The sequence below is a fragment of the Lepus europaeus genome, chromosome 17 (genome assembly GCF_033115175.1).
Source record: "Lepus europaeus isolate LE1 chromosome 17, mLepTim1.pri, whole genome shotgun sequence".
Classification (NCBI taxonomy): domain Eukaryota; kingdom Metazoa; phylum Chordata; class Mammalia; order Lagomorpha; family Leporidae; genus Lepus; species Lepus europaeus.
In genome coordinates this window covers 29,407,204-29,434,150 of record NC_084843.1, presented here as the reverse complement: position 1 = coordinate 29,434,150, position 26,947 = coordinate 29,407,204, and the positions used below count along the sequence as shown (strand labels likewise).

At 47.2% G+C, this 26,947-nt stretch overlaps 1 protein-coding gene across 2 annotated transcripts; it reads right to left on the bottom strand.

Moving 5' to 3' along the window:
- On the bottom strand, positions 1–26,947 carry CPN1 (carboxypeptidase N subunit 1). Of its 2 annotated transcripts, XM_062214211.1 has the most exons (10): positions 26,484–26,947; positions 21,683–21,879; positions 19,990–20,145; positions 17,211–17,393; positions 15,229–15,340; positions 9,552–9,691; positions 8,140–8,239; positions 3,934–4,052; positions 3,204–3,288; positions 269–347 (listed from the first exon to the last, which is right to left on the bottom strand). In XM_062214211.1, the coding sequence occupies exons 1-9, from the start codon at positions 26,704–26,706 to the stop codon at positions 3,229–3,231; spliced, it is 1,290 nt and encodes a 429-aa protein (XP_062070195.1). In that variant the 5' UTR covers positions 26,707–26,947; the 3' UTR covers positions 269–347; positions 3,204–3,228. The 2 variants fall into 2 exon arrangements, with proteins under 2 accessions (XP_062070194.1, XP_062070195.1); XM_062214210.1 differs by lacking the exon at positions 3,204–3,288 and having other exon boundaries at positions 1–347; positions 26,484–26,945.

Here is a 26,947-nt window from a genome sequence, read left to right as displayed (position 1 = left end):
TTTCCAATGGACTCTGATTCTTTTAATCATGGCCTAGAGAGGCCTTAGCCCTGGAACAGACAGACCATTCCCAAGTGTTCTGAGCACGCTCATACTCGTGTTTAAATACGTCCCAGACAATAAACCCGGAAGCTGCTTCCTCCGCTCAGAGCGCAGGGAATGGCCGCTCTGCAGGGCCGGCGCGGGTTCTGTGGGCCTCACGCAGGGCCTCTCCGTGGCAGCTTCCCCTCCGTCTCCTTCCTTCTGGTTGTCCGGGGCTGCGCCTTCATTCTGCCCCTGTGGCCTCCGCTCGGGGTTCTCCTCCCGGAGCTTGCTTGAAGGATGCTTTTCTTGAGCTGGAAGTTAACCTGGAGGGGGACAGGGAGAAGCTGGGAGGTCAGCCTGGGCTGTGTGCAACCACAGCCTCCCGGTGCGAGGGAGGGACACAGGAGTGACCCTGGGGCAGCACACTGGCTGGGTCTACAGAGGCAGTGCCCCTCCATCCACGGGAGGGGCTGCCCACACCTCACACACACTTACTTCGTGAGCATTAGAAAAGCACTGTGTCTACACTGTAAACGGTGGTTTCCCCAGTTTTGCTGCTCAGGCCGAGAGCAAGGATTGATGGGACATAACCCCTTCATGCCACCTGCGTGAGTCACAGGCGCCGTGCTCAGTCCTCCTGCCACGCTGGTTGGCCATGCAGACACCACGGGAGGAAGCTGACCCAGACTGTTCCCTGGAGTCACAACTCCTGCCTCACCGCGCGCTTTCCTGCATCCTTCCCAGTGCTACACTGCCGCCCCTCTCGGGCCGCGGCAAGCAGAGGGAAAGACGCGTCTCCCTGACCAGTGTGGGGTGTCTGGGCCAGGAGGAGCCGTGGAACCGACCCAGGCCAGCCTCCCTGGCACGCCTGGCTTGCTGGCCCTCAGAGCAGCCTGCAGCAGGAGCCAGCTGGGAGGGAGAAAACCCGTCCATGGGGTTATTTCCTGCCCCCCCACAAAAACCCACAGCCAGGTTTTCTGCTAATTCCCCAACACCAGGGGGAATCAGAGCTTCCCAACACACACACAGACACCTAGGAAAGGGAAAGAGAGAGCACGGTGCGCCTGGGGAGGAGTGGGCGTCTTCCCGGTGATGGGGAGGAAACCGTCTTCTCTTCTCTTCTCCTGCCCCAGCCAGATGGATCTCTGCTCTGCCAGGGCAGGCGCCTCCACCGCGCCAGGCAGCAGGGGCTCAGTCGTTCTGTATCTGGGGATTGTCTCCAAGTGACAGGTCCCCACGTCTGAGCTCTAGCTGACACAGTGCTGAGCTGTGTGAATTTCTTTAGAGTACGCAGAAAAGGAGGTGAACTGCTCTGAGACGCAGTGCGTCGTGCGCACTTGGCATCGGGTAGATTTGTCTGTAACTCGAGACTTTGAAATCCATGCATGGCTTTTTCATACTACGCATTGTCCATGAACGTTTGGAAGACCCCTGTGTGTATGCAGCCACCTACTGGCCGTTTGATTTCAGCAGGTAACAAGAGAGGTGGACGGGATGCATGGGTTGGAAAATCAGGACCAGCTAACAGGCTGCAGGGGAAGGGTCACTGTGCTTCCTGCGTCGGAAGCAGAGGTAATTTACAATATGCTGGAGAAGGGAGTAGAGGGACTGGGGGGGGGGGCGATATAGAACTTTCAGAGGAATTCTCAAAGGGCATAAAGAGTAACTTTTTACCCTGATCTTGGTGTTAAAATAAGGGATTTCTAAACAGGTTGGGAGCCAAGCACAAGGCTGTAACACACTGGCTAAGGAGGCAGCCCCAGGGACTGACCTAGATTAGAATCTTGGCTCCCACCAGTTTTTCATTGTGTGAAATTGTACACAATTCTCTTATCTTCAGGGATGGTGTTGTGGAGTAGTGGGTAAAGCCGCAGCCTGCAATGCTGGAATCCCATAGGGGGGCCAGTTTGAATTCTGGCTGCTCCACTTCCTATACAGCTCCCTGCTAATGGCCTGGGAAAGCAGAGATGATGGCCCCAGTGCTTAGATGTCTGTACCCATGTGGGAGCCGGAGGAAGTCCTGACTCCCGGCATCCACCTGGCCCAGCCCTGGCCGTTGTGGCCATCTGGGGAGTGAACCAGCAGATGAAAGATCTCTCTCTGCCTCACCCTCTCTCTCTCTGTAACTCTGTCTTTCAAATAAATAAAATAAATCTTAAAAAAAAAAGTCTTCTTTAAATATTGGTTTCATCACACACAAATGGATACTTATATCTACTTTACAGGATTGCTGTGAAGGTTAAATGAGATACTTCTGGAAAGTATTATAGTGTCTCATACACAGTACCTGTTCAATAAATAGTACCTTTCACTATCTTGAAAAAGACAAGGGTTTCACTTGACCTGTTGTGTTGACAGGGAGAGAGAGCAGGAGGGTTCTAAGTTTTAGGGTTGTTTCCAGAAGGAAACAGTGAGGAGGCCTAGGAGAGCGCCAACTGGTGGGAAACAGGTTTCTAAGTAGAAGTTCATTAAACAGTACAGCCTCATTTGTAAATCTGAAGATTAGTGTCTGTGACCTCTGAGCTCTGAGATGCTGGTCTAATATGGTCAGAGGTGTAAATCAAAGGTGCTCTTTGCTTCTCATCCTATCTGAAAAGGAAGCTGTGCACGGCTGAATATTGCAGAGTAGCTGATCTTTACAGCAACCAGGGAGGAGCACCACTGCCTGGGCGTGGGGGCAGCAGAGGGCTGGTAGAGCGCCACCTGGTGGCCATCCTTGCTCTTGGTGCTGAAGAATGCAAACAGAAGGGGCCCAGGCGGCCGAAGCATAGGTGTCAGGGAGTTTAGAAACTGACATTTGCTGAGCATTTTCTATGTGGCAGTCACCGCACTAAATGCTTTCTGTATACTTTCTCACCTCAACCGCTTATGAAGGAGGCTCTGCCAGTACTAATTTGCAGAGAAAAAAAAAGAGATGAGATGAGAGGAATGAGGAGACAGGCCCAAGGTCAAGGGGTAAATAAGCTCCATTTAGAACCAGAAAGTACATTTAGTCACCCTGTGATGTGAAACAGAAGGAGGACGATCCAGGGCCGACAATGTGGCGCAGGAGGTGAAGCTGCCACCTGCGATGCAGACATCCTGTTATCAGAGTGCCGCTGCTCTGCCCCAATCCAGCTTCCTGCTAATGGGCCCAGGAAGGCAACAGAAGATGGCCCACGTACATGGGCCCCTACTACCTGCATGAGAGGCCCAGATGGTGTTCTAGGCTCCTGGCTTCGGCCTGGCCCAGCCCCAATCATCACAGTCATTTCGGGAGTGAACCTGTGGATGGAAGATCTTTCTATGCCTATCTCTCCTCTCTTTCTGTCACTCTGCCTTTCAAATAAATAAGATAAAGCTTAACAAAAATTTAAGGAAGAGGAGCCACCAGGAAGTGAGCAAGGAATAATAAGATAGTAGCAGAAGAAAATTTAAGAGAGCAATGGATTTAAAAAAATAAAAAATGGTGAGAAGAAAGTTCAGCAAAGATTAGAAGCAAGCCACAGTTGTTCAAGACTTTATGCAGGGGCTAGCGCTGTGGCATAGCAGATAAAGCTGCCACCTGCAGTGCCAGCATCCCATATGGGCGCCAGTTTGAGTCCCGGCTGCTCCATTTCCTGTCCAGCTCTTTGCTATGGTCTGGGAAAGCAGTGGAGGATGGCCCAAGTCCTTGAGCCCCTGCACATACATGGGAGACCCCGAAGAAGTTCCTGATCCATTTCACTTGGGTTAGTTGCATTCATTGAATAATTCTGCCACCTGGGGAGTGAACCAGTGGATGGAAGACCTCCCCTTCCCTCCACCTCTGCTCTCTGTAACTATGCCTTTTGAGTAAGCAAATAAATAAATAAATAAAATACTTTAAAAAAAAAGAAAAAGACATGCAGGCATTTGTCACAGGGTTCTGTGAAGTCCCACGCCACTCACCAGTGTCGGTTCTGCGGGACCCACGGTCACAGTCACCGTCTCTGGGTCAAACCCAGGCGCTGTGGCAGTGACGACATAGGTACCTGGAAGCAGCAGCCGGAAGTAATCCCCGTGCTCACCTGAAAGTCACAAGGACAGTCTGCTGATGGATGGTCATTGTGGCATGGCAGGTTAAGTCGCTGACAGGCAGAGTGATAGGGAAAAAAGGGAGACACAGAGAGAGGGAGAAAGGTCTTCCATCCACTGGTTCACAACCCACATGGTCACACCAGCAAGGTCTGGGGCAGGCTCAAGTCAGGAGCCAGGAACTCGATCTTGCTCTCTTACATGGGGGGCAAGGGCTCAAGTATGTGGGCCATCTTCACTGCCTTCTCAGGCACATTAGCAGGGCGCTGCATCAGAAGCAGAGCAACCAGGACTTGAACTGGCATTCCAATATGGGATGTCCGCGCCACAGGCAGTGGCTTAACACACTGTGCCACAGTACTGACACTGCAATTCTACTTCTGACCCAGCTTCCTGGATTCAGCCTGGCTCAGTCCCAGCTACTGAGCGCATCTGGGGAATGGGACAGTGATGGAAGATTTCTGTCTCTGTCTCTCCCCACTACCCTCTGCCTTTCAAATAAACAAGTGAATAATCTTTAAAGGAATTTCTTGAGGCTGCGCTGTGGCACAGTGGGTTAAGCTACTGCTGCTGATGCTGGCATCTCATATTTGAGCACCCACTCGAGTCCCCGATGTTCCACTGGTGAAGCAGTGGAAGATGGCTGAAGTCCTTGGGTCCCTGCTGCCCACCGGGGGATCCAGATGGAGTTCTAGAGTCCCACCTTCAACCTGGCTCAGTCCCAGCCATTGTAGCCATCTGAGGAGTGAACAAGTAAATAAAGATCTCTCTTTCCCTCTCGCTCTCCCTCGTTGTCTCCCCTCTTTTAAATAAATAAAGTAAATCTTTAGAAAGTTTTCTGCTGGGGCTGGTGCTGTGGCACAGTGGGTTAATCCTCCGCATGCAGTGCCAGCATCCCATATGGGTCCTGGTTCAAGTCCTGGCTGCTCCACTTCTGATCCAGCTCTCTGCTGTGGCCTGGGAAAGCAGTAGAAGATGGCCCAAGTCCTTGGGCCCCTGCATCCACGTGGGAGACCCGGAAGAAGAAGCTCCTGCCCTCCTGGCTTCAGATTGGCACAGCTCCAGCCATGGCGGCCATCTGGGGAGTGAGCCAGCAGAAGGAAGATCTTTCTCTCTGTCTCTTCCTCTCACTGTCTGTAACTCTACCTCTCAAATAAATAAATAAAATCTTATTTTAAAAAAAAGTTTTCTGATAAGGATACAGCAATGAATAATTCAAATAATAAGTATGATAAAGAATAAGACATAAAAATGAAAGTCCTGGCCGGCGCCGTGGCTTAACAGGCTAATCCTCCGCCTTGCGGCGCCGGCACACCGGGTTCTAGTCCCGGTTGGGGCACCGATCCTGTCCCGGTTGCCCCTCTTCCAGGCCAGCTCTCTGCTGTGGCCAGGGAGTGCAGTGGAGGATGGCCCAAGTGCTTGGGCCCTGCACCCCATGGGAGACCAGGAGAAGCACCTGGCTCCTGCCATCGGATCAGCGCGGTGCACCGGCCGCAGAGCGCCTACCGCGGCGGCCATTGGAGGGTGAACCAACGGCAAAAGGAAGACCTTTCTCTCTGTCTCCCTCTACTGTCCACTCTGTCAAAAAAAAAAAAAAAAAAAAGAAAGTCCTTTTTTCCTTCCCCTTATTATATGCCTGAATTTATTTGAAAATATTTTAGCAAAGGCAATGTGTTATTATGCATATGTTAGTTACAGAAGACTCCAGACCAGGCTATCTTTATCCCCAGTGCACACTAGTTAAGTAGCATAATGAATGTTAGCAATGGTGGTTTTCACTACTGAAATCAGTGATTTGCTTATTTAGCATAATGAATGTAACATGTGGGCATTTATTGGTTGAAAGTGTTCAATATTTGCTGATTGGATAGACTCTTTTACAGACAGTCTTCTGCTTAATTAGGATATAAGTGGGGCCAGCTCTGTGGAGTAGCGGGTAAAGCTGCCATCTCCCATATGGGCGCCGGTTCGAGTCCTGGCTGCTCCACTTTCGATCCAGCTCTCTGCTATGGCTTGGGAAAGCAGTAGAAGATGGTCCAAGTCCTTGGGCCCTTGCACCCGCGTGGGAGACATGGAAGAAGCTCCTGGCTCCTGGCTTCAGATCGATGCAGCTCTGGCCATTGCAGCCAATTGCGGAGTGAACCAGCGGATGGAAGACCTCTCTGTCTCTGCCTCTCCTTCTCTCTCTAGATCCAGCAATCAGGTATGTGGCACGATGGGTTAAGCCACTGCTTTTGACTCCCACATCTCAAATCGGAGGGAGTGCTGTTTCAAGTCCCAGCTACTCTACTTTCAACTCAGCTTCTTGTTATTACACCCAGGGAGGCAGCAGTTGATGGACCAAGTGCTTGGACTGCTGCCACCTATATGGGAGACTTGGATGGAGTTTTGGGCTCTGCCTTTGGCCTGGCCCAGCCCTGGCTGTTGGGGGAATTTGAGGAGTGAATCAGCAGAAGGAAGATCTCTTTCTCTCCAAGTAAATGAAAATTAAAAAAAAAAAAAAAAAAAAAAAAGGAATCTAGCAAGCTCTTAAGGTACCTAAGGTTGGTTCTCTAAAGAGTCCTGGGGGGCCGGCGCCGTGGCATAGTAGGCTAAGCCTCCACCTGAAGCACCGGCATCCCATATGGACTCCAGTTCTAGTCCCAGCTGCTCCTCTTCCAATCCAGCTCTCTGCTATGGCCTGGGAAAGCACTGAAAGATCGTCCTTGGGCCCCTGCACCCGCCTGGGAGACACTGAAGAAGCTCCTGGCTCCTGACTTTAGATTGGTCATTGTAGCCATTTGGGAAGTGAACCAGCAGACAAAAGGCCTTTCTCTCTGTGTCTTCCTCTCTGTAACTCTACCTCTCAAGTAAATAAATAAAATCTTTAAAAATAAATAGTTAAATAAATAAATAGTCCTGGGACCAGCCACTGGGCTGGAGGACTCAGGGTATCTAATGCCATAGGATTCTTCCTTTAGAATATTAATTTTCCTTGAATTAACCCTTGATTGATGACGTGCAGAGATCATCTTCAAGATCATAAACCAGGGATGCTCATTTGCCTGGGGTTAAGATGCCATGTCCCAACTTGGAGTGCCTGGCTTCAGGACCCGGCTCTGGCTGCTGGCTCCAGCTTCCTGCTAATGCAGACCCTGACAAGCAGCAGGGAATGGCTCAAGCAGTTGGGTTCCTGTCACCCATGCGGGAGGTCTGGATTGAATTCCCAGCTTTGTTCCAGCCCAGCCCCAGCTCTTGTGGGTATTTTGGGAGTGAATCGGCAGTTGGGAGTTCTCTCTCTGCCTCTCAAATAAATAATACTATTTTTTGAAATAAAAAAGAACATAAAGCGGAGGTTGCATCCAAAGTAGACTGCATTAACTGTAACATGCATTCTTGGTAATATGGTTAGTGTAGTAAAATTTGGTTGGTATAAAACTGTGGCTAGGTAGGCAAATCTCAGCTACTTCTACCCATTGGCAGCTACCGCTACATGTTAAAAACAAACAAACTGAAAACCTAAGACTTGTGCATGATCAAATTGGGCTGGGTCAGTTTGCAACACCATTCCACTATCAGACAATTCTACACCTTCCAGAGGTTCCAGGTAGCTCCAAGAAGGCTTGCCTCCACCATCAGTCCTGCCTCCACCATCAGTCCTGCCCTACAGCTAGCCTGTAGAACAAATCTTGCCACCTGTTCCCTGAACACATGGCAAAACGCCTGAGTCAGAATAAGACTAAACGTTAGTTTTACATCCCTTCTCTTCTTCTACCCGTTTCATACCAGTGTGTGAGCTATTAATAGTCCCACGGCCAGAAAATCCCCCAGTAAAGTTGTATATGGCAGTGACTCCTGAATGCAGGTAAGTTACACTGACACGCAACTCTTCCAGTCCTTGCTTCTCAGGGGTTGCTTGCTTCAGAAGCAAAAGTTTGTCTATTTACACATCTTGGCGCTTGACCTGGTCTCTTGATTTCCCGTCTTTATTTCTAGTTTCTCTGCCTTCCTTTAATCCCAGCTCCCGGCGTCTCTGCCATCTTTGTTAGCCTCACCGGCTTACAGGCTGGACCCTGACTCTGCTGAGGACGAGGCACCCACCTGAGGTGACATCATGGTTAATCCCGCCGACGGAAATGACAGCCCCTGTGACGTTATTGTAATTCTCATCAAGCACCATTCCCTTGATGCCCTGGTGAACCTGCGGAAAAAAGTTGATAGCAGGGAGCTACAACCATAAAATATTTGCACAGTATTTTAGCGTCTCAAAGCCCTTTTTCTTAGGCCTTCACATTTGATCTTCACAAGATTACAGTCATAACCCCATCACCAGTCACTTTGGCCCTCTCTCACCTCAATAATCTCTTTTCAACAGAACAGTTACAGTGGTCGATCCTGTTTTTTCAATTAAATTTTACTTACTGCATTACAGTCTGTGCAGGGTCGATCCCATTAAAACCCAAGTCGAATTATGTTGCTGATCTGCTTGAAACCCAAATCACTCAAAGCAAAAGCCAAGGTTTTTATGGCGGTCTGTAAAGCCCCGTCCCTGTCAGCCGTCTGATCCCATCTGCTACTCAATCCCTTCCTCCTGGGGTCATTTCAGCCACACTGATGTCCTGGCCCTGCCTTTCTTAAATTAAAACCTGTTTTCACTGAGATAGAATACATACACCATAATACGTATCACAGGAACCATTTTGTGCGTACAGTTCAGTGATAATGACTGCATTTCCAGCATTGGGCAGCCATCACCATCATCCATCTCAACTCTTTTCGTCTTGTAAAACTGAAAGTCTACACCCGTTAAACAATAACTCCTCATTCCTCCTCCTGACAGTTGCTGCAGCCCCCATTCTGCTTTCTGTCTCTGGTTTTGACTCCTGTAAGTACCTAATATAAATGGGATCATAAACCCTGGGCCGGGCTTTATCCATTGTATAGCATGTGTCAGGATGTCCTCCCTCCGTAAGGGTGAACAGTATTTCATTGCATGTATATGCTACCTTTCGTACATCCACTCTTCAGTGCATTCCTGGGTTTCCACTTTTTTGGCTGCTGTGAATGATCCTGCTAGGAACATGGATGTGCAAATATCTCTTTGAGACCCTGCGTTCAGTTATTTTGGTTATGTACCCAGAAGTAGTATTGCTGGGTCATACGGTAACTCCATTTTTAACTTTCTGAGGAATGCCATACTGTTTTCCATAGCACCATTTTGCATTTTACAAGGGTTTTGACTTTTCATATCCTTGTTAATATTTGTTAATTTCTATTTTTATTTATTTTTTATAGCAGTCATCCTAACAGATGTGAGGTGGTAACTCACTGTGATTTTGATTTGCATTTCTCTAATAGTTTGTGGTGTTCAGGGGTTTTCCACATGCTTGCTGCTGACATTCTATTTGCTGTTGTGTCCGTTTTGAAGGAATGCTTTTCTCCATAGGTTAAACAAGTATGTTACTGGGAAACACGTGCCTTTTTGTCATTGTGAACATTAAAAAAGATTTCACCTGTTCCAAGAATTGGATCAGGGCTTCCCGATTGCCCAGCCACTCCCTCTGTAACTCCTCTTGGTGGGGAAACTTGTTGCAGCTCAGTTCCAGAGTGATCTCAAAGCAGTTGGTATGGAGATAATTAAAGTCTTGCATTCCTGGGGGAAGAAGGCAGAGGTAGATTTATATGAGTGGTTTCCATCCGATGCCCCATCTCATCTCTTCAAGCACAATTTCTTCACCACCCATCATTTTCTTCACCGTTTTCTATTCCACCTCTTGACCTCCGTGTCTATTTCTCCCCCATAAATCCTTTCCCAAGTTCCCAGTCCACATGCCTTCCCTCTTTCAAGTCTTCTCACTTCACAAATGCCCAATTTGTCATCTCCATCCTTTCCACTTTTTTCCATTTTATGACTTCACTTCTTGTCCTCCTTACAATTTCCAAAGTCTACCTATTAGCTATGCCCTACTAGATGATGCAAATGTGCTGCTTTTGGAACACATTTTCTCTCTGAACTGTGTTCTTCAGACCCATGAGGTGAGAGATGAGATGAAGACCTGGCTTTTATATCCTCCTTCCACTTGAGAACAAACACTAAGCTGAAAACAGTTATCCCAGAAAAACAGACTCCTGGAAAAACAAAAGGTAGTTATAATTTGTTTTTTTCCTCCACTAAATGTTTGCCTGCTCTGGACCTCAATATAAACCTTAGAAATAATTGACTCAATTATTTCTAAGATGTTTCTTGTTATTAGAATGGCATGTATATTAATAATTCATTTGGGGGGCTGGCGCCGTGGAGCAATAGGTTAATCCTCTGCCTGCGGCACTGGCATCCCATATGGGCTCCAGTTCTAGTCCCGGCTGCGCCTCTTCCAATCCAGCTCTCTGCTGTGGCCTGGGAAAGCAGTACAAGATGGCCCAAGTCCTTGGGCCCCTGCACCTGCTTGGGAGACCAGGAAGAAGCACCTGGTTCCTGGCTCCAGATCGGCGCAGCTCCGGCCGTTGTGGCTATATGGGGAGTAAACCAACGGAAGGAAGACCTTTCTCTCTGTCTCTCCCTCTCACTGTCTATAACTCTACCTCTCAAATAAATAAATAAAATCTTTTTTAAAAAATAATTCATTTGGGTTAAAATATCTGCTTAAAAATATCTATACTAACCAAAGTCATCTGCAGATTCCCTATGAAAATTCCAATGACTTTTGCAGAAATAGAAAAATCTATCCTAACATTTATATAGACTCTCAAGGGACTCCAAATAACCAAAGCATCTTGAAAAGAAAGAACAAAGCTGGAAGACTCACATTTCCTGATTTCAAAGCTACCATATGAAAACAGTGTGGTAAAGGCATAAAGACAGCAAAGACAGATACACAGACTAATGGCATAGAACAGAGAATTCAGAGAGCCTCACAAATGCGGACAAATGATTTTTGACAAAGGTGCCAAGACACTCAACAGGGAAGAATGTTTTCAACAAATAGAATCGGGAAAACTGAATATCCCCATGGAAAAAAATAAAAATTGGACTCTTATAATAAAACACTATGAATAAAAATCAACTCAAAATGGAACAGAGACCCAAATAAAGGACCTCAAGCTTTACACAGAGTTTTACAACTGTCAGAACAATTAGAGCCAAAGCTTCACGACACTGAATTTGTCAACGATTTCTCAGATATGACACCAAGCACACAGGCAAGAAAACAAAAAAACAGGCAAATTGGCCTTCATGAAAACTGAAAAATATTGTGCCTCAAAAGGCAGTATCAGGAGCCAGCATTGTGGCACCGAGGGTTAAGCTGCCACGTGTGAGCAGCATCCATGCCTGTTGGAGTCCCAGATGCTCTGCTTCCAATCGAGCTCCCTGGCAATGTGCTTGGGAAGGCAGCAGAAGACGGTCAAGTACTTGGGACCCTGCCATCCACGTGAGAGAACCAGATGGAGTTTCAGGCTCCGATTTTGTCCTGGGCCTAGCCCTGGACGTTGTGGCCATTTGGGGAGTGAACTGCTGGATAGAAGCTCTCCTTCCATCTCTCCTTCTCTCTCAGTCACTCTGACTTCCAAATAATTAAAATAAATTTTGCACAACAACAACAAAAAGGACAATATCAGGGGCCAGCACTGTGGCACTGGGCTAGGCCACTGCTTGCAACACTGGTATCCCATATCAAAGTGCCAGTTCGAATCCTAGCTCTTCTGCTTCTGATCCAGTTTTTAGTCACTGCACCTGGGAGGGCAGCAGAAGATGGCCCAAGTACTTGGGCCCCTGCACTCACGTGGGAGATCAAGGTGGAGATCGTGGCTCCTGGCTTCAGCCATGACCAGACTGTCTTTTGTGGCTTTGTGGGGAATGAAGCAGCAGACGGAAGATTGATCTCTCTCTCTCTCTCTCTCTCTCTCTCTCTCTCTCTCTGCCTCTGCCTCTCTCTCTTTGGCTCTTTCAAATAAACAAATAAATCTTTTAAAAATAAAAATATTAACAGAGGAGGCAGATCCAAAATTGAAAAGAACATTTGCAAATCATATCTCTGATAAGGGATTAATACCCAGAATATACAGAAAACACCCAAAATCAACAACAGTAACAACACAAAACAACCCAATTTAAAAATGGGCCAAGGACTTAAACAGACATTTCTCCAAAGATATACAAATGGCCAATAAGCACATGAAAAGATGCTCAACATCTTTATTTACTAGGGAAATGTGAATCAAAGTAGCCTGAGTTACCACCTTGAATCTCTCATGATGGCTACTAACAAAAATGTAGAAATTAGCAAATGTCAGCAAAGACGTAGAGAAACTGGAGCCCTTGTTCACTGTAGGTGGGAATGTAAAATGGTATAGCCACCGTGGAAAAGTATGACAGTTCCTCGAAAAAGTTAAAAAACAACCATGTCATCCAGCAATTCCATTTGTTGGTATTTATCCCAAAGAACCAAAAGCAAGGTCTCAGAGAAATATATTCAGACTCACACTCATAGCAGCATTGTTTACAATAGCTAGAATGTGGGAGCAACCTGTGTCCACTGATGGTTCAATGTATAAACAAAAAAGCAGTATAGGGGCCAGCACCGTGGCACAGTAGGTTAATCCTCTGCCTGCGGCACCGGCATCCCATATGGGCGCCGGTTCGAGTCCCCACTGCTCCACTTCCAATCCAGCTCTCTGCTATGGCCTGGGAAAGCAGTGGAAGATGGCCCAGGTCCTTGGGCCCCTGCACCCATGTGGGAGACCTGGAAGAAGCTCCTGGCTCTGGATCGGCGCAGCTCCTCCTGTTGCAGTCATTTGGGGAGTGAACAAACAGAAGACGTTTCTCTGTCTCTCCTTCTCATTGTCTGTAACTCTACCTTTCAAATAAAGTAAATAAAAAAATCTTAAAAAAAAAAAAGCAGTATGTACATAGGATGAAATACTATTCAGCTTTAAAAGGAAGACAGTTCTGACACATGCTATAAAGTGGACGAGCCTTAAGGTATTATGCTAAGTGAAATAAACCAGTCACTAAAAGCCATATACTGTGTGATCCACTTAGAGTAGTGAAAATCAGAGATAGAAGAGACAGCGCCGGCTGTCAGACACTGGCGAGAGGTGGAACGGGAAGCACACAGAGTTTCAGGCTTACAAGACGGAAACAGCCCTGGAGACAGTAAAGGCACTGCTTGCACATTATGGATGTAATGAGTATTTAACTGTAGACTTAAAAATGGTAAGATGGGGCCGGCGCTGTGGGGCAGCGGGTTAACGCCTTGGCCTGAAGTGCCGGCATTCCATGTGGGCACCAGTTCTAGTCCCGGCTGCTCCTCTTCCAATCCAGCTCTCTGCCATGGCCTGGGAAAGCAGCAGAAGATGGCCCAGGTCCTTGGGCCCCTGCACCCATGTGGGAGACCTGGAAGAAGCTCCTGGCTCCTGGCTTCGGATTGGCGCAGCTCCGGCCGTTGCGGCCATCTAGGCCTCTCTTTCTCTGCCTCTCCTCTCTCTCTGTGTAACTCTGACTTTCAAATAAATAAATAAATCTTTTTAAAAAATGGTAAGATGGTCAGTTGTATGTTAGGTAGTTGTATCACAATAAAAATGGAAACAATTATCCATTTAATGAAATGTTCATTTGCTCTTTTTTTGGTAAAGATTTTATTTATTTACTTGACAGGTAAAGTTACAGAGAGAAGGAGACAGAGAGAAGTCTTCCATCTGCTGGTTCACCCCCTAAGTGGCTGCAATGGCTGGAGCTAGGCCGATCTGAAGCCAGGAGCCAAGAGCTTCCTTGGGGTCTCCCACGCCTGGTGCAGAGGCCCAAAGACTTGGGCCATCCTCCACTGCTTTTCCCAGGCCACAGCAGAGAGCCCTTTCCGGTATGTGGCAGTTCCTTCGCCTCGCCTCTCTGTACTCTCCACAGGACTGCCTTCCATTCAGCCCTCACCAGTCTGCTCCCTGGGATGAGGCCAGGCCAGATTTGAGAGGACGGAGAAAGACAGATGCTAAAAGCTGATCCCTAAAGAACCCGGCTGCTTGCATCAGCTCCTTCTCCTATCTCTAGGGAGGCCATCAACTGCAGGTTAACAAACAGCTTTGGTTTGACCCTCAGACATGGGCAAGGCCCGGAGAACAGAGAGAGAACCTCCTCACTGCTTACCAAAGCCCAGTGTCCATGGCAAACGACTGTTCCCGGGGAGATAGGCAGTCAGGACCCAGGGGAAACTGGTTGTGCCCAAGCCACCTCCTCTGCTCACCTGTTGCTCTGTGAGGCAAACCTCTGTGCTACTTTTTGAAAAGCTAACATGTAGAAGCTAGACATTTCTGAATGTTCATGTGTATTATTTAATACTCAATCATCAAAATTATAAGGAAGGTATTATCACTGTTTTATTATCACATGTAGTTTATTTAGACAAAGGTGTGTGTGTTTATTAACACTTTATAATTGTACATATTTATGGGGTACAACTGGGTGTTTCCATACATGTGTACCTAACTGTAGACGAAGAAACTAAAGCACAGGGGGCCAGCACTGTGGTGCATCGGGTAAATCTGCCACCTGTGATGCTGGCCTCTCAGATGTGTGCTGGTTCATGTCCCAGCTACTCCACTGCTGATCCAGCTCCCTGCTAATGGCCTGGGAAAGCAGCAGAAGATGGTCCAGGTCATGTGGGTGACCTGGATGAAGCTTCTGGCTCTTGGCTTTGACCTGGCCCAGCCTTGGCTGTTGCAGCCAACTGGGGAGTGAACCAGCACATGGTAGATCTCTTTCTCTCTCTCTCTCCCTCTATCTGTAAATCTGCCTTTCAAATAAATAAATAAATCTTAAAGAAAAAAAAAAAAGAAGAAGAAGAAGAAGAAACTGAAGCACAGAGAGGTTAAGTAATCAGTCTGAAGCCACAGGACTCATAATTGGATTTCATCCCAATTGACTCTCAGCCACACCCTAATCCTGTGGCTCCGTTGTTTTACATCCCGATACGTTCGTAAATCATCAGTTTAACAGGACCACAGGTGTCTCAACCTCAGTTTTAAAGAATCACAGAGTGACACTGAATGCCACCCTGAGACTTCTCCATTTTTTCAGATCTCTGCTTGTGTGTGAAATTCTATAGTATTCCCATTACTTCCCCCCAAAAACGGAAAACCTGGAAGGAGAAATAAGCACTATTCCACTTCAGCCTGAGCAGTGCCCAGGACTCTCCTTACCCTTGCTGAGAGAATACCAGGACGCCCCATTGGTGATGCCATCTGGGAAGTAATCCCCACAGTTCCAGCCTTGGTGCATCCATCCATGAGCGTAAGAGTAGACCTTGGCCAGCTAGGGGAACAGCAGGCAGAAAGTGACCTCAAGGGTTCCACACTCACATGGCAATGCTTGTACTCAGAACTAGGCCAAAGCCAAGAAGCCCCAGTAGGTATAAACAACGTATCGTATGCCTTGGTGAAAGGAATTATAATCAGGGGTAAAGCGACAGGGTGTGTGCACATGTGTGTAAAGTTAGGGATGTGACCAAGTGTGTGTGTGGTGGATCAGAGTTAGGAGAACGACATGCTGCTTTTTCTGTTGTCTTGGGGCTAAGTTTCTTCGTATGCCAAGTGTCGGGTGCACTGGATGATACAGTAGGTTGCTTTTAGGTGTACCATTTTCTAGTCAATTTGTGTAAAGGAAATCAAGGAACAGGTAAGGCAGGACTTCTCTGGGAAAGTACTGTGCACTGAGGATGAGGGATGCATGTGGAGGGGGTGGGGTCTATTTAGACGCTCTGTATCATTCCCCTTCATTACTATTCTGTAACAGTGGAGAAAGTGAGATTACTGAAGAAGAAAACATAACAATCTACTTGCTTTGGAAGGCAACAATTGGTGTTACTTTCTATATACATCATTAATTGATGGTTTATAATTAATATTCTTACTTATATTAGTATGACATTAATATACAGGTATATACTAAAGTAATATCAATATATTGATATAATATTAACATAATATCAGGATATTTCTGTATTAGTATCCAATATATTATTTTCAATTTAGTTTAGGAGCTAGCATTGTGGTGCAGCAGGTAAGCCACCACCTCCACACTGGCAGTCTGTATGAGTGCTAGTTCAGGTACTGGCTGCTCTACTTCTGAACCAGCTCACTGCTAATGCACCTGGGAATGAAGCAAAAGGTGGCCCAAATGCTTGGGCCCCTGTTACCCACATGGGAGACTCGAATGAAATTCCAGGCTCCTGTCTTTGGCCTGGACCAGCCCCAATTATTGTAGTAATTTGGGCAATGAACCACTGGATGGAAGACCTTTCTCTCTCTGTCACTCTCTGTAACTCTTTCAAATAAATAAATCTTAAAAAGATTAGTTTATATATTCTAAGAAAAATATAAATTTATTATACTACCAAATATATTCATATATTATATATAAAATACTGTATTAAGATTAATTATATTGTTTGAACTATTATTTAAAAGTTTTTCATATTCATGGTCTATTTTTCATTAAAATAGGCATATTATTGTAAAATTATAACTTAGATATCCCCAGATTCACATTTTTAAGTAATAACTAACATGTCCGGTTTTCAGTTGATGAACTATTTTTTATACGTGTTATCTAGTGTAAGCTTTATTCTTAGTCATTTGAAAGGCAAAGTGAGAGAGGGAAAGAGAGACAGAGATCTTCCATCTGCACAGCTAGGGCAGATCCAAATTTAATCCGGATCTGCCACATGGGTGGCAGGGACCCAAGTACTTATCCCATCACCTGCTGCCTCCCAGGGTGCTCACCAGCAGGAAGCTGGAACGGAAGTGGAGCCAGGACTCAAAAGCAGGAACTCCAACATGGAATGCAGGATCCCAAGCGGTAGCTTAACTGCTGCACCACAATATCCACTTCCTAAGATTCACACTTACTGTGATAATATTAGTGTTTTGACATATTTTTTGCTTGTCATTAGCTTAAGAACTTTTTTACACTGCAGTGATTATACTATAAAACTCCCTTTTTTCTCTGTGTTTTCATGAATTTATGGCATATTACTCAAAAAGAGTGTAACTTACTACAGTGTAAGTTGCTCACAAGCAGCCAGTGTGTAGCGTCACTGTCTGTGGACTCACACTCAGAGCCCTGTGTCACTGACCTGGAGACCAGTTTTTGAGCCTGTGGGACAAGCTGCCATCCTACATACCTTCTGGAAAAGCTTATCATCGGGAGTGGGCGTATTGGCAGTGGGGCGGAAATTTCGGACCCGGTGCTCAAGGGACTTGTCATACGGGTAATTGGCCACCACTGCCCCTCCATGGAGATTGGCCGAGAGAACAAAGTTGAAGGCGTGCATCCACTGGATTACGGCCTGGGTCTCAGGTTCCACCTGTGAGGAGGTGAGAGGTGGCAGGGAAGGCGTAATAAATAGGAGGTGCCAAACAGCCACTGGAACGCCTCTCTCAGGAATGGCTAGAGGAGACAGCAAGTCTGAATAACACAGAGCCCCCCAGAGATGAGAAGTGCACACGGGAAATTGTGGCATTTGGGCTGATGGCTTCAAAAAGCATAAGGAATCTTTTTTCAAATGAAACCTTATATGGAATTCCAGTATATAAAATAGATAGAGAGCATTTAGGACAGTGAAACTATTCTGCGTGATACTAGAATCTTGGATATAAATCATTATACATTTACCCAAACCCAAAGAACGTACAATACCAAAATGAGCACTAATGTAAGTTGTGGACTTTGAGGGTTACTGATGAAATCAAATGCAGATTCATGAACTACAACAAACATTACCCCCATCCCCCCACCCCGCCCCAGTATGTTAACAGCCCCTCCTAGACCAAGGGCCAGCTCTGAAGGCCCCATCGCTTCCAGCCCAAGAGACTGGGTGGTGAGGGCTGAGTCTCACATAATCAGAATGGACATCCTGTAAGACCGAGGGCACCGGTCCTGCTGTGTGACCAGGGCTCAGACCTTGGGAGCAGCCCTTCTTCATGTCCCAAGCCTCTACCTAGCAGAACAAGGCCAGCTTTCCACTGTTCCCTCAGGAACAAGAGAGACTTCTCATTGTCTTTGTTTCTTCTATGACTGAGACAGGGGATTCAATCTCACAGGAATATCACTGTTCTTGATTTAATTACCTCATTTTACTTACAGAAAAAAAGTTTAATAAATCGGAACATTCTGGGACAGGCGTTTGGCGTAACAGTTACGGCCACTGTGGTCACCACCATACGATGACCACGTTCCATGCTGGAATACCTGGTCTGAGTCCTGATTCTGCTCCCGATTCCAGCTTCCTGCTGTGCACACCCTGGGAGGCAGCAGGTGACAGCTCAAGTGTCCGGGTCTCTGCTGCTCATGTGGGAGACCCAGTGTGAGTTCCCAGCTCTTGGCTTTGGCTTTGGCCTGGCCCAGCCCTGGCTGTTTTGAACATTGGGAGGTGAACCAGCAGATGGCAGATTTCTCTCTCAAGTAAATTAAATAATTAAACAAACAAACAAACAAAAACATTGTTCTCACTGAGTATGCTGACTAGAACAAAGTTTTTTTAATTTATTATTTACTTGAGCCAAGGATAGTTGCAGAAATCTAACATGTCAGTGTAGATTTTGCTTCATTTTCAAGGGCAAAAAACCAGAAAGACTATTCCCTCTGGGAAACTCCCACTATAAAGGCTTGCACCTGCTTTCTTTTCTCTGCCCAGCCTCAAGGCTTAGAACTTCACAAATACATTTACAATTATTCCTTGTAACTGCTAGGCAGAGGTGGCAGTGGTGATGTTCTGAGGGTGACAGGGTCATCCCCAGGGCAGGCCTCCAAGCAGGAGAAAACCATGCACATTGCCAAGGGGCGGCACTGCAGGGCTCCTGGGGGGTGAGGCCTGGGAGCAGCGCACAAGATCCTCCTCGTCAGAGTAAAAGAAATGAGGCAGGAGGTGGTGCAGCAAACCGTGCTAGGGTCACGCACAAAGGGAAGAGGGAAAATATGAGAACTGGGCTCCCTGAGCCTGTCTATTTTCTCTTTCTCTCTCCCCTCTCCTCTCTCTCTCTCTCAAGATCTTATTTCAAAGGCAGAGTGAGGAAGGCAGAGAGAGAGAGAGAGAGAGAGAGAGAGAGAGAGAGAGAGAGAAAGAGAGAAAGAGAATCTTTCTTCTGCTGGTTCACTCTCCAAATGGCCACAATGACCGAAAATGGGCCAAGCCGAAGCTAGGAGCCTGGAACTCCACCCAGGTCTCCCATGTGGGCATCAAGTACTTGGGCCATCTTCTGCTGCTTTCCCAGGCACACTAGCAGGGAGTTAGATCAGTTTTTTTGGAGCAGCTGGGACTTGAAGTGGTATTCATATGGGATGCCAGTGTCACAGGCGGTGGCCTTGTCCACTGCACTGCCACGCCTGCCCCTCCCCGAACTTCTTTCTACAGGTAATTGTTGATGGACACACAGTCCATCACAGGCAAAACTGACTTCTCCACAGAACTGAGGTTTTCTGTTGACAGTCCAGTGTAGTGGAAAGTATGCTGGACTGAGTCACAAGGCCTGGGCTTTAACCCTGACTCAACCAGTTACTAGTTGTATGAATTTGAATTATTTGATCACGTGTAGTATCTATAAAGCGGAGGCAGACAACACTGCGTGATGTATTCGCCAAGCAGTATTACAATGGTCAACTGAAACTCCGCCTATCAAGAATTCTGTGAAAGTGTGAAGTACCGTGTGGCTGTATGACAGCGCCTTTACCAGCAGCGCTCACACCAAGCACTTGGCGAACACATGCTCCTCAGAGCGCTCTATCTTGGGGCAGGAGGGGTGCTAAACACGAAGAAGCCTGGACACAGGTACTGCTCTAAACACAGAGTCGAGGTGTAGCTTAATTCTTGCTTGTTTAAGGTGAAGAAGACAGCTTAGAAGTCTTTCAGCAAGAAATCCCAGATGCTGGTTTACTTGCTTCTGCTTGCGCATTTCATCTCCTACCTGACTTTTCCAGTTGTCCGGAAGGGGCAAGTGGTGGTTGGGGCCGCCGTACTTCTCGTTGTAGTAGATGTAGGTGTTGAGATCAGGGAAATTGCGGTTCAGGTCCACTCCATTTGCATTGTTCCTGCCAACCAGATAGCCAGACACATTTGGGCCCTGCGAGGGAAACGAGGGGTCAGAAAAATGAAACTTTCAAGCTGATTACCATACTTTAAGAACATCAGATGGCTGTTTCTGGATATTAGCTTAATATATCAAATGATGGAGCATTTTCTTTTTTTACTTATCCAAAGTGGCAGATGTTTCAGGATAATGGGAGATCCACTTTTTTTTTTTTTAATAAAAAAGCTTTATTCAGAGATAATTCACTCATTTTAAGTATACAATCCAGAGAACTTTGGTATCCTTGTAGCATTGCACACCATCACCACGAGCTAATTTTAGAGCATTTCTGCCCCTCTAGAAAGAAATTCCATTCCCATTTACAGTTGCTCATTTTTACTCCAGCCCCACGTGCTCATGTCATCTCTATAAACTTGCCTCTTCTGCACACATCGTGTATGCTGGGTCACACTTTCTGTGTTCTTTTGCGCTTGCTCCCTCCCACCCCACAGCTGGGAATAACGTTTTAAAAGCTCCCCCTTGCTGAAACACATATCAGTACTTCATTCCTTTCTATTGCTGAATGTGGACTTATCATGGTTTGTTTGTCCATTCATCAGCTGACAGACTGTAGGTTCCTGGGCTGCTGTAACAAAGTCCCACTAACCATGTGGCTTACGATGACAGAAACTATTCTCTCAGTTCTACAGCGCAGAAGTTCAAGGCACTCCCTCTTTGGTCTTTTCTAGCTCCTGGTGGCAGGAGGCAATTCTTGTCCGACAGAAGCTTCACTTGCGTTAAGACTTCCGTCTTTACAGGGTCTTCTCCCCAGGGAGTTTCTAGGCACAAAGTCCTTTCCTCTTATAAGGACACCAGTTATATTATATTTAAAGTGTACCCTAATATAGTATTACAGCCTGGGATAGGGCTTGGGAGTCTGTGTTACAAAAATCTTCACCTGTGAGCCCGAGGCACAGCCACAAGAGAAGATTTAGCCAAAGGACATTTTGAATTTATGTTAGGAAATAAAGGAAAAAGCCCAGAGAGAGTTTTCTCACCTGTCCGTTTGTCTTACCTACATATATAACTCCAGAATAAAGGATTGAAAGGTCCAGTTCTATTCTAGCAGAGGGAGAACTCTATAGAAAGGATACGAAATTGGCGCCACAGCCCCTGATCCTGGGGAAAGCCTGTACTTCTTGCTATGTTCCCTGCAAATGCAAATGGATGAGCAGAGAAGAGCGTTCAGGGGTCGAAGGTAGCAGTCGGGAAAGGAGGTATATTGTGCAACACCCCCTTCCATTTGCACTGTGTTTTCCAGTTTACAAAGTGTTGTCACGGAGAGTGCCACTTTGATCCCCACAAAGAAACCTGGAGGTCAGCTGAACAGGCGTGGCGGGAACTGCGGCCCCCAGAGAGCCCGCCCTCACTGCCTACGGAGCTAGAGCCGGAGCCTTCCTCACTACGATTTCTCTTGGCCGTTTTGTCTTTCGTTCCTGAGCGACATCTGCAGTAGGACGGTGAGGCCACATCGTGTTCTGGCTTCCCCGTTATTTCCCAAGGTGGCACACGTGTCCCCGGGGCTCCGTACCTGGGCAGCGGCCACCTCGTAGCCGTCGGGGTTCATGGACGGCAGGATGTGGATGCGCGTGTCCTGGACGAGCCGGGCGATGCGCTGGTTCCGGTTGCGGAACTCCTCGCACAGGAACTCGGACAGCTGCAGCAGCAGCTCTCGGCCCAGCACCTCGTTGCCGTGCATGTTCCCCACATACTTCACTTCCGGTTCCACTGCCAGCAGGCAAACGCGCATGCGGGAAGAGAAAAAAAAACAAAACCGGAAGTTTGGAAGTGCCTTTGACGCCTACCCTCGGAAAGGGAGGTTTTCTCTTTCAAAAGCGAATAGAAGAGAATTTCATGCTTCCGTTGGATCTCTTCTAATAGTCCCTGAGCTGCTTCCTAACCAAGTGCAATTATAAAAGCTGTTAAACCAATGCAATTATAAAAGTGGGCTCACAATGCCCACTCTCGGTGGAACCCATGGAGCACTAGCCACCTGGGTTCATGACTGCGTGGCATCACAGCAGACCTTAAAGCAGGCGACTAGCCTCGGGGTGCGGGAACTAGGGATGGAAGAGGGTAGGTGCCTGCCTAGCTAATGGACACAGGGAGGCCAGAGCCCAACAGGCATTTACAGTAGCGTGCTGCTGCTCAGAGATTCAGAGTAAGGATGGTGTTTCCCCAAAGCCTGCTCGCACAAAACACTCACATAATAGTTGCTGATCATCCCAGTTGAAAACTTAGCTTTCTGGCACCTGGGGAAGTAAAAGCTCTCCTCCTCGTCTGAGAAGGCCATATTTTGAGGCCCAAAAAAGGGATGGATCTGCTTATATCTCATTCCTTGGTCTTCTCTTGGGCCATGTTACCTGCTCCGTTGAGGTGAGAATTGAGGTTCTGAAAAGAGCCTGTAGAATCATTCTTGGGGCAGGCGTTTGGCACAGCAGTTACGATGCTTCGTGGGACACCTGAGTCTCATCTCTGACTGCCTGGGTTCACAGTCTTTGCTCCGCTTCTGATCCAGCTTCCTGTTAATGCACACCCTGAGAGGCAGCAGGGAGTAGTTGGATTCCTGTCACCCATGTGGGAGACCCAGTTAAGTTCCTGACTGCTAGTTTAAGTTGGCCCAGCCCTATCTGTTGCAGTCATTTAAGGAGTGAACCAGTGGGTGGAGGATCTCTCTGTGGCTGTCACTGTCTCTCTGCCTTTCAAATAAATAAGATAAACAAAATGCTTAAAGAAAATCGTTCTTTCTCCTTTTATAAGGTAGGATAAAAGCTTTTGCCCAGTGACTTCTCTACTCAACACTTGCCTGCCTCCATGACTTTCTCTGTTTGCAACTCTCTGCCTTCCATCCGTCCAGGCCCAGCTCAAAAGGCCTCTGCTCTGTGAAGCCACCCTGGGCTCTGCTGGCCGGCAGTGTGTCCCGTGCTCACTTCCCTTTTCTGATACTTATGCTTCCTACTCTGGATTTCCCTGTTTTTGCACTTGTCGTATTTCCTTCACCGGACTGGCCCTATCAACGTATGTGTTTAAGTTTCTTGAAGGCATAATCCATTATCATTAATCTCAATGTACCTTCTGAAGTCTTTTCCAAAAGAATGCTTAAAGCCCTCAAGGATCATGCAGCAAATGTTCCATTATGTGAGCTCTTTAGCCTCAGAGTAGTCCTTAATCCTGGACTGTATCTTTCTTACTTTTCTTGGTGTTGGAACGTCCACTCTCTGAGGAAAGAGTGGTGATAGCAGATGACAGGTAGTTTTCGTCACGCTCTTTTTTGGTAAAATAGAGTTTGGAAAATCTATTTCAACTCTTCCAAATCTCTCATTTAAGAAGACTTTTTTAAAACTTGTCTGTGAAGTTCAAAAGTCTGAACCACTGCCCCACAGAATCTAGCACAGTACCATGCTCTTAGTCAATGCTCAGTATCAAATGCTCTTGACTTTACTTTCTTTTCTTTTTTTTTTTTTTAAGATTTATTTTATTTATTTGAAAGAATTGCAGAGAGAAGTAGAGATGGAGAGACAGAGGTGTTCTATCCACTGGTTCACTCCTCAAATGGCTGAAACGGCTGGGACTGAGCCAATCTGAAGCCAGGAGCCAGGGGCTCCTCTGGGTCTCCAACCTGGGTGCAGGGGCCCAAGCACTTGGACCATCTTCCACTGCTTTCCCAGGCACATTAGCAGGGAGCTGGATCAGAAGTAGAGCAGCCAAGACACAAACTGGCACCCATATGGGATACTGGCCAGGGCCTTAACTGACCCTGGCTTTACTTTCAATACAGCCAGAATGCAACCAGTTCTCACGAAAGCCATTGTCACTTTCCTTGCACCCTTACCTGAATACCACAATTGCTTTAAATTGTGCTAGAAAGCTGGGATTTTTACAATAAACCTTTGCTGAGGTCTCCCCACATCTGCTCAGGTGCTGAGCCTGGGTTGGCAGCATTTTCTGTAAAGGGTAAGGAAGTGAGTACTTTTGGGCCACACTCTGTCATAGCTACTCAACTCCTCCAGCCAAACACAGCCACAGCTAATACAGAAACAAAGAGAGGCGACCATATGCCAGTACAACCTCATTTACCAACACAGGTGGCTGGCCCCGGGGCTGTAGCTTGCGACCTGCTCTAAGAGATCTTTGAAAAATTTCAGTCAGATCATGACCCTCTTCTGCTTAAAACCCCCCAGTGACTTCTCACTGTACTCAGAGTAGAAGCCAGACTCTTTGCAAAGGCCCATGAGCCCTCCATGATCGCCTGTTGTCCAGGGTCCTTGCCCAGCTGGCCCCAACCTCACCTCTTGCTCTCCCGCTCTCACTCTGCTGAAGCTGTAGCAGCCCCCCTGCTGTTCCTCACCTGTGACAAGCAGGCACCAGCTCAGGGAGCACTGCCTTCGCTCTTCCTCTGCCTGCCAGCCTCTCCTCCCAGCGGCAGCACAGCCTGCTCCCCCACATCCCTCAGATGTGCTCTGAGCCCACCCAGTGGAGAAGGCTTTCCCGGCACTCCCCGATGCCCCTGGGCATCCTTGTCTCTCACAGTGTGCTTTCTCTTTAGCACTATTTCCATCTGATACAACCTATATTTACTTAGTTACCCATTAATTGTCCATATTGCCCGCTAGAATTGTTGCTGTACTTTGAGAGCCTACAAAAATGCTTGCACATAGTAAGTGATGAGCAAACATTTGTGGAATGAATGAATGAAAGGAATTAATGGAGGAGCAGCTAATGTGCTTAAAAGAAAAGAGAGATTGGCGAGGCTAGTGTTATATGAAAAAAGGTTCAAGGGAGGCTTTGAATGCTAGAAAATACAGAGGTACCAAGAAGGGGACATGGAGTTGGGGGCTGACCCTGCAATGTCCATTACCACCCATGAGTTTCCACAATGAACATACAATCCGAACAGGCAAGGTGCCTGCCATGTGAGCGCAGCCTCAAAGCAAGGTTCCTGTCCTCCACATAGCCACATGGCACTCCTGGAGCCTCTCCTGTGTCATATTCTGAAGTTGTCACGACCAGAATCCACTAGGTGTGAGATTAGAAAGCAGGAGAGAGACAAGGTTACATCAGCATTTAGGAAAATTATTCTGGCATCTGAGTGCCAAATGGAGTTTTCAGAGAGTAGAAGCAGTCAGAGTTGAGAGACCAGTTAGGAGTTCAGTGCGACAACCTAGGAGGTTGTGAGGGAGCCTGGGTTAGACCTAGGGATGTGGAAATGGAAAGAAGAGATTTGAGGGTGACAATGTGAAGGAGGAACCGACATACCTTGAATGTCAGAATTGCTGTACAGCAGTGTGAAATCAGAAGCAACTGAAATGTCCATCTATACATGAGCAGCTAAGCAGAACCATACAATGGAATATTATACAGTCAAAAAATTGATGTTGTATCATTAGGTGTTGCTGTGCTTGCAATGCTGGCATCCCATATTAGCGTGCTGGGTTGAGTCCCAGTTGCTCTACTTCTGATCCAGCTTCCTGCAAATGTACCTGGGAAGCTGTAGGTGATGCCATCCATGCGGGAGACCAGGATGGAGTTCCTGGCTCCTGATTTGGAGTGGCCCAGTCCTGGCTGTTGCAGGCATTTGTGGAGCTAATCAGTGGGAGAACTCTCTCTCTTTCAAATAAAATAAAAATAAGTTTTCAAAATTTTAAAAAGACTGTGAGAAAAGAAATTACAGCATGATTCCACTTTTATAAACATAGTTACCTATGTGTGTGAGATGTAGGCTTAACTATGCATAGAAATCATACGGAGACATACATCAATATGTATAACAATGGTTATCTGTGCCGTGGGATTTTGGGTGGATACTGTTATTTTTTTTTCTTGTCTAAAATTTCTAATTTTTAACCCAAATATTGATTCCTTTTATGATAGAAACAAACTAACAAGAAAGAATCCAGTAATTAAAGCTAATACCCAAGCCCCCAAATTCTCTCTAGGGTTCCATGCTCTAGGAAGCCACCATTCCTGAGACATGCGGCCCTAAACCCTTCTACGTTTCTTGGATGAACGAGAAGGGCTAATTGCTTCTTCTTAAGTCTCCTGAGTCATTGGACCCTGAAAGACAGAATAATCACAAGGGAAAAAGAAGATAATAAGAGGGAAGGAGGCGGGGAGAGCAGGCAGAGTCATCCTTTACCATGAAGATCTGGAGCAGCAGAACTCGAAGGGAGGGAAGGGCAGGGGCCTAAAATGCCCCAGAGGCAGGGGCAACTGGTGGGTGAAGGTGGAGACACTTATCACAGGCTGAGGAAGAGGCGATGCTTTCGGGTGGCGGGGTCCCCAGCTGTCCCCAGCCACCACCCCACATATCCCAGGGACTGCCCAGGACTTACAGGGCTCGTGGATTCCGGGGTAGTCGCTGAATTCCAGCACGTAGAGGTGTCTCCCTTTCACACTGCGCCCGATGCTGTAGACCCGGGTGATGTGGGGGCACTGGTTGTGCACCTTGTACAGCGTCCGCACGAGGTCATCATAGCGGTTGTGGCGAAAGGTCACCGGGGCGATGAGCTTGAAGAGGAGGAGGAGGTGGAGGACGATTGCCAGCGGGGCTGACATCTTGCCAGGCTTCTTCGGGGAGAGCCACTGAAACACGCCCACCTCCCCAGGTAAAATGCAAGGGGCCAAGAAGCAGCTCTGCCCGGCCCCTCCCCGGGAGACACCCGTGTGACAGCAACTGGAAGGGAGCACGGAGTGGTCCTGCCTGATGCTGGAAATTATTTATGGAGCTCCGCAGGAGCCACGCAGCACCGCTCCCGCATTTTCTTTCTCTCTTAATCCAGGAAAACCTTTTGAAAAG

Excerpts from the sequence above, each read along its gene's own strand:
- CPN1 (XM_062214210.1), bottom strand. The coding sequence starts at position 26,706 with ATGTCAGCCCCGCTGGCAATCGTCCTCCACCTCCTCCTCCTCTTCAAG. Across the intron at positions 21,880-26,483 it reads CCCCGGAATCCACGAGCCCT|TGGAACCGGAAGTGAAGTAT; the intron begins GTAAGTCCTGGG and ends GCCTGCTGGCAG. Across the intron at positions 17,394-19,989 it reads CGGACAACTGGAAAAGTCAG|GTGGAACCTGAGACCCAGGC; the intron begins GTAGGAGATGAA and ends ACCTCCTCACAG.